General features: G+C 36.0%; 1 protein-coding gene across 7 annotated transcripts in view; it reads right to left on the bottom strand.

Moving 5' to 3' along the window:
- The window catches only part of NEO1 (neogenin 1), a 264,950-nt gene that overhangs the window by 60,497 nt on the left and 191,859 nt on the right, over positions 1-12,594 (bottom strand). For all 7 annotated transcript variants that reach the window (XM_007478215.2, XM_056798418.1, XM_056798393.1 and 4 more), the window contains exons 9-11: positions 4,866-5,020; positions 2,155-2,303; positions 1,477-1,615 (exon numbers count right to left, since the gene is read on the bottom strand). In XM_007478215.2, coding sequence (XP_007478277.2) covers positions 1,477-1,615; positions 2,155-2,303; positions 4,866-5,020 — 443 coding nt within the window. The remainder of the gene's footprint in view (positions 1-1,476; positions 1,616-2,154; positions 2,304-4,865; positions 5,021-12,594) is intronic.

Here is a 12,594-nt window from a genome sequence, read left to right as displayed (position 1 = left end):
ACTTACCATTACTTCTAGGATAAAACACAGAATCTTTAGCATGGAATTTAAAGCCTCCCATCTTTGTTTCCCACTTATCTTTCTGGACTGATTTTTCATTATTTCCCTTCTTGTATACTGCATTCCAGTCAACTAGATCTACTAGTGTTCCTAGAATGTGGAATTTCATCTTTTGGCCTGTTCCTTTGCTCATGTGGTCCCCAGATGTGGGATGCCCGCTCTCCTTACCTGTATTCCAGAATACCAGTTTCTGCCTAGGACAGCTCATGTGTCATCTCCTACACAAACAAAGCCTTTCCTGACTCTCCTCTCAAATCTGTCAGTATTATTAATAAATAGCTTTATTTAACCTTACATATAACTTGTTAATTTAATACTGTATACACAGAATCCTTCAGGAGAATGTAAGCCCCCTCAGAACAGGCAAAGTTCCATTTTATCTTTATATTCAAAGGACCATAGCCTGAGAACTGAAAAGGACTCAGAGGTAGTGTAATCTAATGCTCTTCTTATAGGAGAAAGAACAAAATAGTACCCAACATTATACAGAGAGCAAGGTCAGAGGTAAGACCAGACCCCAGATTCTCGACCTGCAGAACAAGGGTTCTTTCCACTGGATCATACTCCTCTAGCACCAAGACCAGGACTACAAAGAGTCAGTGCTTAACAAATCTTTGTTGGCTTAAATAGACTATACTTAAAAGTGTACAGATCAATTCTCTTTGGAGAACCAGCTGACCTTGAGAAGGACCCCATGAGGAAAAATAGAAGCAGAGAGAAGGGATGTGATTTGCCCAAGGTCCTACAGCTTAAGTCAAATGGGCAAGATTCAAGTGGGAGCCTTTGTTGACTCTCAGGTCAGCAGGTTCCAGTATGTTTCTTGCTCACAGACAACATTCCTGCCTCTTGGTAAATGTCTGCTGGACTGAGCTACAGTCCCCAGCACAATACAGCTTTCAGTGAGAGAGTTTGACTAAAGGGAAATGGGAAGCTCCTTCCATAATATCAGTTGCTGATGTTTATGTTGAAATGCATATACTGCATGGATGAGTTTGCTGAAGGCTATATTTCAGAGCCTCCACTTAAAACATTTATATATACACACACAGGCATTGATATAATACAAAATATTTAGCTCAGAAGTTGAGAAATAACCCTCAAGTTTTTAAACGGCACATATATAAACATGAATACTCCTCCTCCTTCTCTCTATATCTCTGTCTCTGCCTCTCTCTCTTTGAGCAATTGGGTGCAATTGTCATTTTGGTGGAAAAGCAGTCATAAATGATGAGTGTCATTTCCCCAAGAAAATCTCATCCAGGTTCCATCAGCATACAAACTTGAATATTGGGCAAAATAAATGGGAGTTCTATGTTCACTAAAGGGTCAATCTTAGAGGAGTCACAGTCTGTGACAAACAATTACAGCACTTACAAAAAATACATATACAAAAAGCCAAGGAAATGCATAACTTACCATCTGATAGTGTTCGGACAACAACATCTTGTGTGGAGACTCCAGGACCATGTTTATTATAAGCTACCACTCGGAAACTATACTCTGTGTACTTTTTCAACCCATTAATAGTGTAGGAACGACTTCCAACATCAACATCCTGTTCATAAAGGAAAATAACTCTCATACATATCAAGCCAAAATAAACATTACAATTAAATAAATCTCCTAGACAAAGCATCTTAACTATGTTTTGTGTGGTGGGGCACTGATTTCTCTTCATATATTAAAATACTGATAATAGATTGTAAAGTATCAATAATAATCATTAGAAATAATGCTTCAAGTTTAGCATCCAATCTTTTGGTTGCTACAAAAGCAACAAATTTAGCAATCAAGTTCATGATTGGTAAAAAAATTAAAGATTAAAAAGTAGTAGACATGGGCAGCTTGGTGGGTAAGTCACAACCCCAATTGCCTGGCCCTTATCTCTCTCCTGCCTAGGAACCAATTCTTGGTAATGATTCTAAAACACAAGGCAAGGTTTAAAAAAAAAAGAAAAAAGAATTATTAGACAGAGAAAGATTCTCTTCCTATATGGGTTCTCTACTTTTTGCCACCCAAATGAATGTTCAATGTACGGTATATTATTCACTGCCCTTATTTTAAGGAATCAATTTAAGAATGGCTATATCATACCTGTTCGTTGTCTGCTCCCTTTTCCATGTAGTATAACTTGTAATTTTGAATTTCCCCATTGCCAGACAAAGGTGTTTCCCATGTGACAGTGATCGAGGTAGGTGAACTAGCATATGCTCGGATGTTAGGTGCTGGGCCTGGGAGTTGAACTGAAATAAAAGTAGCAAGAAATGGGATAGGGGCGGGGGGGGGGGGGGGGGGCGGGGTGAATTGAGTTTGCTAATTACTTTTTCTGCCAAGAATAATGTTTAGGTAAAAAAACAAAGGGAATAAAAAACATGGAAAGCAATTGGCCTACCCAAAGTTTGATTAGCTACTCAACGAAGTTCTTTCTTTTTTTTAACATAGTATTGTCTCTTTCTCTCTTCCTGGAGCTAGTAAGCAATTTGATCTGAGTTATACATATATTATCATGCAAAACACATTTTCATATTGATTGTTATCATAAGAGAATCCTCACAGAAAACCAAAACCAAAAACACAAATAAACTAAAAAGAAAAATAATATGCTTTCATCTGTACTCCAACAATTCTCTTTTCTGGAGATGGATAGCATTCTTTGTCAAAAATCCTTCAGAACTGTCCTGGATGATTCTATTTCTGAGAGGAGCTAAGTCTTTCACAGTTGACCATTGTATAATATTGCTGTTACTATGTACAATATTCTCTTGGTTCTGCTTATTTCTCTCTGTATCAGTTCATGCAGGTCTTTCTAGCTTTTTCTGAAATGATCCTGTTCATCATTTCTTATAGCACAATAGTATTCCATCACCATCAAATACTACAGTTTGTTCAGCCATTACCCAACTGATGGATAGCCCTTCAATTTCCAATTCTTTGCCACTACAAAAAGAGGTAATATAAACATTCCTTTATAAATAGGTCCTGTCACCATTTTTAAATCACTTTGGGATACAGACCTACTAGTGGTATTACAAGATTAAAGGGTATGCACAGTTCCAAATTGCCCTCAAGAATAGTTGGATCAGTTCAGGTCCACCTGCAATGCATTAGTGTCTCAATTTTGCCACATTCTGTCAAACACTGAAGTTCTTTCTAATTACAAATCTATGATCTTAAGCTTAACACTTTTTATTTTAAAGAGAAAGTAGGCCAAGTACTTTTTTTTGGTAGCAAATGATGAGAATTATTATGATAGAATATATGTTATAGTTCACAAATATATTTCCTTTACATTGTCATCTTTAATTATACTATATGTGTATCATGGATTTGTTTTCCATAGTGAAAAGTCAGGATCCATAGATAATTTCTGGATTTCAGCATAATTTTGCTTGTTATGAAGATACTATTTTGTTGAAGAAGTATTAAATCTTACAAGAGATTATGGAAAATAATTTCTCTTTTGATTAAATGTAAATATGATAGACTTAAAGTAAGTCCTGGAAGCCTATAAAGGGAGTTTTCCCATAACGGTCCAATGTGCAATTGAGCTTTTTACATGACATTTTACAACTAGATTTTGAATGATACTGTTCTGAGTAAATGTGAAAACAGAAGGACATCAAGTTGACAAGTTAAAATGAAAATGCAAGGCTGAAGTAACATAGTGTAAGAGAAAAACAGTGAATCTGGAGTCTGAGAAACTGAGTTTCAGTCTTTAGATTGGAAGTCTACTGTCTCTGTGACTTTAGACAAATCAATTTCCTTTCCTGGGAGTCAATTCTCTCCTCCAAAAAAAATGCCCCATCTATCTATTTAGGTAATTAGCTTTAACTATCTGTCCATGTTCAAATGAGAGCGCTAGACCACATGAAGTCTAAGGGCTCTTTGAGTCTGAATATTGTGTGATTCTAAGATGCTAATATTTCTTTCTCTCTCTTCTTCTTAATTGAGCTCCTTAAAAAAATGTGGAGATAAATCACAGAATTTCATACTGTTCTGAACGATTTTATATGACATTAATTCATGGACAGTGGATTTATACTGGAACTTTCATAGTAAAAAATGTTATATAGCAAGTTTTGAAAAGCTCATCTGGAGTTTGAAATGTGCAATTAATTCAAGAATATATGTCAATACATACTTGTTTTTTTTTTAAAGAATATTTTACAAAAAAAGTCTTACTTGGAAAAGTAAGAGAAGCTTACTATTTACAGTAGAGAACAAATAATAAACTCTCTTTTCCAGATAGACTTGATTTAGACACTGTAATTTTCCAAAGTACTCAATCATAGGAAAATCAGAAATGATAAAGGATTGAGGTACAAACAATTATGTGATCATTATAAAATGTTAATCAAGCCCTCCTGCTCTGACTTATACTAATGGCATAACAGATATACAAAGACATCTATCTGACACACAGGTGTAAACTAAGGAGGGGCCTTAGAGATCACTTGGGGCAATGTTCACATTTTTAGATGAGGAAGTTCAAAGAATTGGTGATCAAGTCAAAGTGACCCAGCTCATTAGGGACAGGCCTTGGGCTAAGTGTGGGTCTCTGTGTGCTCAGGAGCACGTCCTCCCATGATAGTCCTGCCATGGTCAGTCCTCACCTCATTACAAGTTCTGATTCCCATAGTTGTGAGAAAGTCCTTTGAACTCCTACAATATTTATAATTATGTTAATACATAATTTTGCTATTGATCATTCCCCACTTCTCTCCCTAACTGGATTCTGAGCTTCCTCTACAGTATGCCAAGGACTTCTCCATACCAGTAGCTTCAATGATGTCAGAGAGGCTTACCCTCAGGCTGTGTCTCTACTCGAAGAGGTAGGGACCGCTCTCCAGAACCATGTCTGTTTTGTGCCACAACTCTGAAGACATACACCGTCTCTGGCATCAGGTTTTGAATGGTCACTTGCATTTCTCCTGGATGGCTGGTGTTTTCAATCCGTTCACTTTACAAAAAGAATTTAGGAAGAAAAAAGGCAAGAAGCATAACATCCATTAACTTCTAAAATCTGCAGATTCATTTTCATTGTATGTACAAACATTAAGTCTGAAGTGCATTACATTACCTTCAAATGACAGGCATTGTGTATGAGGTAAAAAACTCAGGGTGAAAGGAGGTGTCCTGTCAAGACAGAAACACGGAACATATCTGCTAATATGCTGGGAATCATTTTTTGGGGGTGCAAGCTTGGAGGCTGGTAATACTGACACATCATTTTGATTTCCATTATGAACAGAATAGGAACTCTACTTGTCACTCACTAGGTTTTTCTTTCCTTTTAAAAAAAATCAATTTAATTTTATTTCCAGTTCCAAGTTCTCTCCCTTCTCATTAAGAAAACAGAAAAGGGGGCAGCTAGATAGCATAGTGTAAACTGTCAGATCTGGGATCAAATCTAGCCTCAGACACTTCCTAGCTTTGTGATGCTAGCTAGGCAAGTCATTTAATCCCGATTGCCTCGCCTTTGCCGTTCTTTGACTGTTTTATCAATTAGAGAATGGCTGTTACTCTTATAAATTTGTATCAGGCTCCTCAAATTTTTTAAGAAATGAGACCCTTCAGGAAGATTTTCCCCTCTTAATTATCAATTTCTTTTATAATTTTATAGCTGAATGAGTTTTGTTTGTGTCAAAAACTTTTAAAATTTTATGTAATCAAATTGCCTATTTTTCTTCCTGTGAATGTTTCTATCCCTTGTTTAGTCATGAACACTTCTATCCATAAATCTCATAGGTAATTCCTTCTAGGCTGCTCTAATTTGTTTATGATGCCATCCTTTATGTCTAAATCATGAACTCATGTGGAACTTGTCTTGGTATACAGTGTGAGATGTTAGTCTATATCTAGTTTCTGCCAAATAGCTTTCCAATTTTCCTTACAGATTTTGTCAGAATGAATTCTTACCAGAAGAGCTGGGATCTTTGGATTTATCAAACACTAGGCTACTGTGGTTCATTTGCTTCTATACTTTGTATAACTAGTGTGCTACACTAATCGATCTCTATTTCTTATCTGGTACCAAATTGTTTTAATAATTATAGATTTGTAATATAATTTAAGATCAAGTGCTGCCAGGTCCTCTTCCTTTCCATTTTTAAAAATTAATTTTCTTGATAATGTTGACCTTTTTTTCTTCCATATGAATTTTAAAAGTGTTTTTCCCCCCTCTAACACTCTAAATAACTCATTTTGTAGTTTAACTGTTAACGGTATTGAATAAGAAAATTAATTTAGATAGTTAATGTCATTTTTATTATACTAATAGTCTGCACCTATGAGTTAGGTATATATATATATATATATTTTTTTTGATGACTTAGATGCCTTTATTTGTGTAAATTGTTTTGTAACTGTGTGTATATAGCTCCTGTGTGTGTCTTGGCAGTTATGGCTACCAGTATTTTATCTTTTTTGGAGTTCTTTGAAATAGAATTTCTTTATAGCTTACTTATGAATTCTGTTGGTGGTAAGCAGAAATACTGATGATATTTGTGTGGGTTTATTTTATATTCTGAAATTTTGCTGAAGTTAACTGTTTCAATTAGTTTTTTAGTTCACATTCTCTAAGTAAATCATCATACAGCATGCAAAAAGTGGAAACTGTATTTCTTCTTTGCCTATATGTTTTCTTTTGATTTCTCTTTCTTGCCTTATTGATAGAGTTATCATTTGTGGGAGGCAGCTAGGTAGTTCAGAGAACTGAAAGCCAGGCTTGGAGACAAGAGTTCCTGGATTCAAATCTGGACTCAGCTATTTCCTAGCTGTATGACCCTCTTTGCTAGCCCTTACTGCTCTTTTGCCTTGGAACCAATACAAAGCATGAAGGTTAAGGGTTTAAAAAAAAAGAGTAATGGTGATGATGGACACCCTTGCTCTACTCCTAATTTTATTGGAAAGGTTTCTATGGCTTACTCCCAATACAGATAATGCTGGCTCTTGCTTTCAGATAGATGAGAAAGATCATTTTAAGAGAAGTCCCATCTATTTGTTTTCTAGTGTATTTTTTAAAAAGCAAGCAGAAATGGATGTGTCTTGCTAAAAGCTTTTTCTGTACCTGCTGACCATTTATGCTTAATTATATTTATATAAATACTAAGCCAGCATTACTGCCAGCCATGCTGTATTATTGGTATAAATATCACCTGATCATATTGTATAATGTGTGATATATTGCTGTAGTCTCCTTGCTTTATTTAGAAAATGCTGTTTTTTAGAAGGATTTAGTGTCTGAGAGTACCATAAGCTCTAGCCTAATTTCTATTGAAAAGGTTCAAGTTTCTGAAGAAGCAACTATAATTGTCTGAATCATGCGTGTATTCAGCTTGTTAGAAAGCTAGATACATGGTGAAAAAGATCAGCTATAACCACAAAGATGTTTTAACACTTCTGAACAACCTGAAAAGGTCAGTAAAATGAGTCCATTTTGAAAAGGCTGAAAAATTCTATCCAGGAGATATCTTGAAGTAAATTAAGTGCTGTTGGGTTTAAAAGAGAAAAGAATAAAAACAAGCAAACTAAACTATAGATTACTTAAAAAAGAAAGAGTGGTTTCCAGAGTAATTTCTGGGCTTAGCCAATATTCAACCTAATATCCCAAACTGAGCACTGAAGAGCCAACAAAGAGCATGTGCCATGGGAGTCCTTCTTCCCAGTGACCAACCCACGCTCAATCCCTTTACATCAGGAAGGAACTCAGAGACCTTATTATATATATTATACCCTCAGGTCCTTATCATTTCCAATGGTAGGCACTGAAAAAAAAAGCCCTAATTCATTCATTCAACTTTCTACATGTATAGCTCTACTTCCATGACAATAGTCAATTAAAATGAACTCCATAACTGTTTATTAAGCCCCCTACTCCATTCAGAGCACTACACTAAACAATGGGAAAAGAAAATGAAAGTAGTGAGATAAGACACATACAAATAATTATAATTTGTTAGAAAATAATTAAATGCAGGAGCATTATGAATGGTATTTGAGTTTGAAGGAAGAAAATAATGTCCATACTTTACTGAAAAAAAGTAGTCAATTCCTTGAGATTTCTCTCCTCTTCTTTATCTTCTACCCTTCTGATTTCATCCCTTACTATCTTCTTCAAGCCAGTCATATTAGAGAAGGTACCCTTTTGCTCTACATTGTACTGATGATCCTTATTTCAGTCTTTGTTGACAGATCTGTTCCACCATCATCCTCATGCTCTAATATTAAATCTCCATCAGTTCTTTCCTTACTCCAAAGAGACCTCAGCATATCTATGTGAATCTACTTATTATCTCTCCATCTCTCCATAGATCCTAACATATCTGCCAGCTTCTACTTCCTTTCTTTTTATTGTCTTTTAAGACGCCTGCAATCTTTCTTCAGATTTCATCATTCAACTAACTGCTCTCTTCCAAGTTACCAATAGTATCTTAACTGTTAACTCTAATGGTCTTTTCTTGTCTTTCTTGACCTCTGGTAGCATTTGATACTAATGACTACCTTCTCTAGTATATACTCTTTCCCTCTGGGTTTCTGTGACTACCTTCTCATGGTTCTCTTTCCAATCTGATTGAATGTTTCTTCTCATTTCCTTTTTGCTCATTCATGTTAATACCCTTTACTATGGGTGCTTTTCAAAACTCTGGCCTTCTTTTTTCTCTATAGATTTTCTTATTTGGTGACCTCACCAGCTGCCCTGAGTTTAATTACTATGAATGAAATAATGAAAAAAACATTTCTTGAGCACTTATTCTGGTAAATTCTATGGTAAATAAGCATAAGAGATAAAAAAAAAAACACAGCCCCCGTTCTAAAAGAGATTATTTTCTAACAGGGGAAGATAGTATATTTAGAGGACTGGTGGTCAGGGAGGTATATTTTGTTTTAAGGAGTAGAAAAGTAGGGAAAGAGGCAGAACCAAGGTCTAGCATCAGAAAGATGCTGAGATGAGCTGGGCAGATGGCAGGATAGAATACAAGCTGAAACACTGTTTAAAGGAGCAGGTTTGCACATCCTTGGTCACCAACTCACTGAATTGGGTCCTATACTAGGAATTGCAAAGATGAGAAATAAAGTTCCCAGGACCTGGGGCCTTGGGTGTTGGCAGACCTGGTGGAGAGGTCCAGATCTTCTGTCTGAGGTGCTGGCTGCTGGTCCAGTCTGAGAGGAACAGGTCAGAAGCAAGAATGAGGTGGAAGGGCCTGGCTGGTTGGATAAATGGAGTGAAACAGGGAAGCATGGTCTGGTGTCTGGCCTCTCCCAGTAAAGAATAGGTGGTTTGCACACACTCAGGCACCTATCAATTGAACTAGGCCCTCAGGCTCCAAAATTGAGAAAACAAATAATCTCAGGAACAAGGTCTGAGGTCATAATCTCCAATGCAGGGAAGAATGCTGGTCCAGGGGAAAGCCAGAGATTCTCACATTTATTTATCCAGCCTTTTTCTTAAGTTTTAGTGCTGCATCAACAACTGCTTAATAGACTTTTCAAATGGGATATTCTATGGACATCTCAAATGCAACACGTTCAAAACAGAATACACTATCTTTCTCCCAAACACAGTCCTCTACTAAACTTCTCTTTTCCTTTTGAGGGCTCCATCAACGTTGACTCCTCTCTCTTACTTCCCCAACACAGCCATCAGTGGTCAGATTTTGTAATTTCTTTCTTTCTCAATATCTCTCAACTATGCCCCCCCTGAGCTGTGGTCCTCTTCCTCTTTCCTCTGGAGTATTAAAACAGCTCTTCAATTGGCCTTCCTGCCACAAGCCTCCCCACTGTAATTTCTCCTCCACAAATCAACAAAAGTGATTTACCTAAAGCAGTGGTTTGACCATATCACTGCCAACTCCCACATTCCAGTGTTTCTATTTTTTCCAAGATCAAATATGAAGACCTCTGGCATAAAACTCTTCACAACCTGATTTCTTCCTTACCTTTCTAATCTCCTAACATCTTAATTCCCTTAATTATACTCTATAACTCTATAATCCAGCAATATTGACCTATCTTAGACCTTTAGGCATTTGCCCTGCCTACTCTGCAGGTCTGTATGTTCTCTCACCTGGCCTTAGAGTTAAAATCTTCATCTTTAAGACTCAGCTCAAGCTCCAGCTTCTCTAGGAGACCTTTCACATTCCCCTGGGCTGCTAGTACCATTCACACTAAAGGCTATCCATATTAAAAAAAAACCTTTCATTTTATAATTGTCTCCATATGACATCTATCTCCTTTACCAACTTTTAAAAATAGAAAGCTTTAATTCACTCAGAAAAAAATGCTATAAACTATATAAAAATGCTATAAAACTAAGGAAATCATCAGGGCAGAATCAGAGAATCACAGAATTTAAAGTCTGAAGGGACTTCAATTGTCATCTAATTCAACTCAAATATATGGACAAAAGAAACCCTAGTACTATCTCACACTCCACAAATAACTGTTTAGTTCTATGTGAAGATCCCCAAGGAAAGAGGCAGCACTCTTAGGGCTGTCCATTCTGTCTGGGGAGAGCTTTAATTGTCCAGAAGTTTTTCCTTACAGAAAGTTGACATTTGCCTCTTTTCAGTTTCCACACATTACTCTTGGTTCTGACTCTTACAACTGAGCAGAACAAGTCTAATCCTTCCCCACATTGTAGAACTATCTCATATATTTGAAGATAGCTCATCTCTTCTCCAAGCTATACATGCTCAGTTGCCCTAACTAATTCTCATTAGGAAATCAATGTCCTTCATCCTAGTTGCCCTTTTCTGGACACTGTATATCGCTCATCAATGTTCTTAAACCATGCTGCCCAGAACACAATGCCTAAAAGGTATTCTGACAAAAGCAGAGTTTGGTGAGACTATCTCCTCCTTATTCTTGCAAGTGATGCCTCTCTCGATGCAGCTCAAGAGGACATTAGCTTTTTTGGATACCACATCACATATCAGTGGTTCATATTGAGTTTGCAGTTCATTAACATCCTCAAATTTTCTTCAGGACTGCTATTGAACCAGGTCTCCTAAATACTGTATTAGTAAAGTTTTTTTTTCTTTTAAACTCACCAGCAAAACTTCATATTTATCCCTACTGCACTTAATTTTATTATATTTACCTTAATACTCTGCTCTGTCAAAGTCTTTTGGATCTTGACTCTGTCATCAATAATGTCCCTCCAAGCTTTGTGTTATGTGCAAATTTCCCAAGTAAATGATATGTACTCTATCCAAGTCACTGATAAAAATGTGAAATGGCACAGCTCCCTTGTGTTCCACTGGAGACTTCCTGCCAAGTTGAGAACCATCCATAACTAGTTTCTAAATTTAGACATTCAACTACTTATGAATCTGTCAGCATTATTCTCTAATCTATATCTTTCCATCATCTCCATAAGAGCAGTATATCGTATCAAAAGTTTTACAAAAATCTAGGAAAACAATATTCAAAGCATTCCTCTAATCTACTGGTCTAGTAATCTTTTAGAAAAAGGAAATAAGTTTAGCATAACTGGTCTAAGAGTCACAGTAGTATCTAAATTATAGATGTTTGTATCATCGAACTTAATGGCTTATGTTTTGTGATTTTTTCTATTTTGAAAAGTAGAATAGTAGTTGCTCCTCTCAAACTTAAAAAATAAATTTAGAAAACAATCTCTATTATTAAAATCTCTTTAAAAATACTTTTAATAATTTAGTCTGGCTTTTGTCTTTCACTAAACCTTACTTAAACCTAGACATTTAACTGTGTTAATTTGTTCTACTGCTTGTGAATCTTATATATCTCATGAAGATGATTTTCTTTCATTTTTTTAGGCAACTCTTTAATCCTACTGTATTTTACCTCCTTTCTTTTGAGATTACCTAGCACCTAATTAATTTTGCAATTCTCCTGTGAAATGGGGAAAAACAAAAGATAAATAAATAATAAAATGAGATTGGTAAATCTCATTTTCTCTTCTGTTAAAGCCTCCATCTTACACAAAAAGTTGAGAAAGGAGGAAGAAGGAAATGCTACAAAATTACTTGTATATTCTGTGTTCTTATATCAAAATCACTTCTGGTAACAAATGACCTATATATACTGGATAATACTTATAATATGATTTCTTTTTATTTGACATGAAAATTCAGGAAGACAGATTTATAATTTTTTCTTAATTTTAGGATTAAAAAAATCTAAGCTTAGACAAAAGTTTTTTAGCCTTTTAAATATCTTGCCAAAATTCAGTGCAAAATGAAATTCTGCAAGATGAAATCTTTGAAACTCACACTTCCTTAATGTCCCTTGCCCTTAAGGTATTCCTTCTTTCTCCAGGAAAGACATCAGGAAGCTCCTCCTTTATCTTCCACCTTTTAAGGAGGGCACTCAGTTAGGTAGCTCATTGCTTCCCTACCCAATAACCTCCTGGATTTTATAATCTACAGAAACTCATCATTCTGAAAGATGAAATCAACTAACTCTCACATCCTCAGGTCACTTCCCACCCTGATACAGGGCTTCATTATGCTCCCACTCAGGAATCTCCTCCCCAGCTCTTTCAGCTTTCCA

This window comes from Monodelphis domestica, chromosome 1 (assembly GCF_027887165.1).
Source record: "Monodelphis domestica isolate mMonDom1 chromosome 1, mMonDom1.pri, whole genome shotgun sequence".
Classification (NCBI taxonomy): Eukaryota; Metazoa; Chordata; class Mammalia; order Didelphimorphia; family Didelphidae; genus Monodelphis; species Monodelphis domestica.
This window is presented reverse-complemented; position numbering and strand designations above follow the sequence as displayed.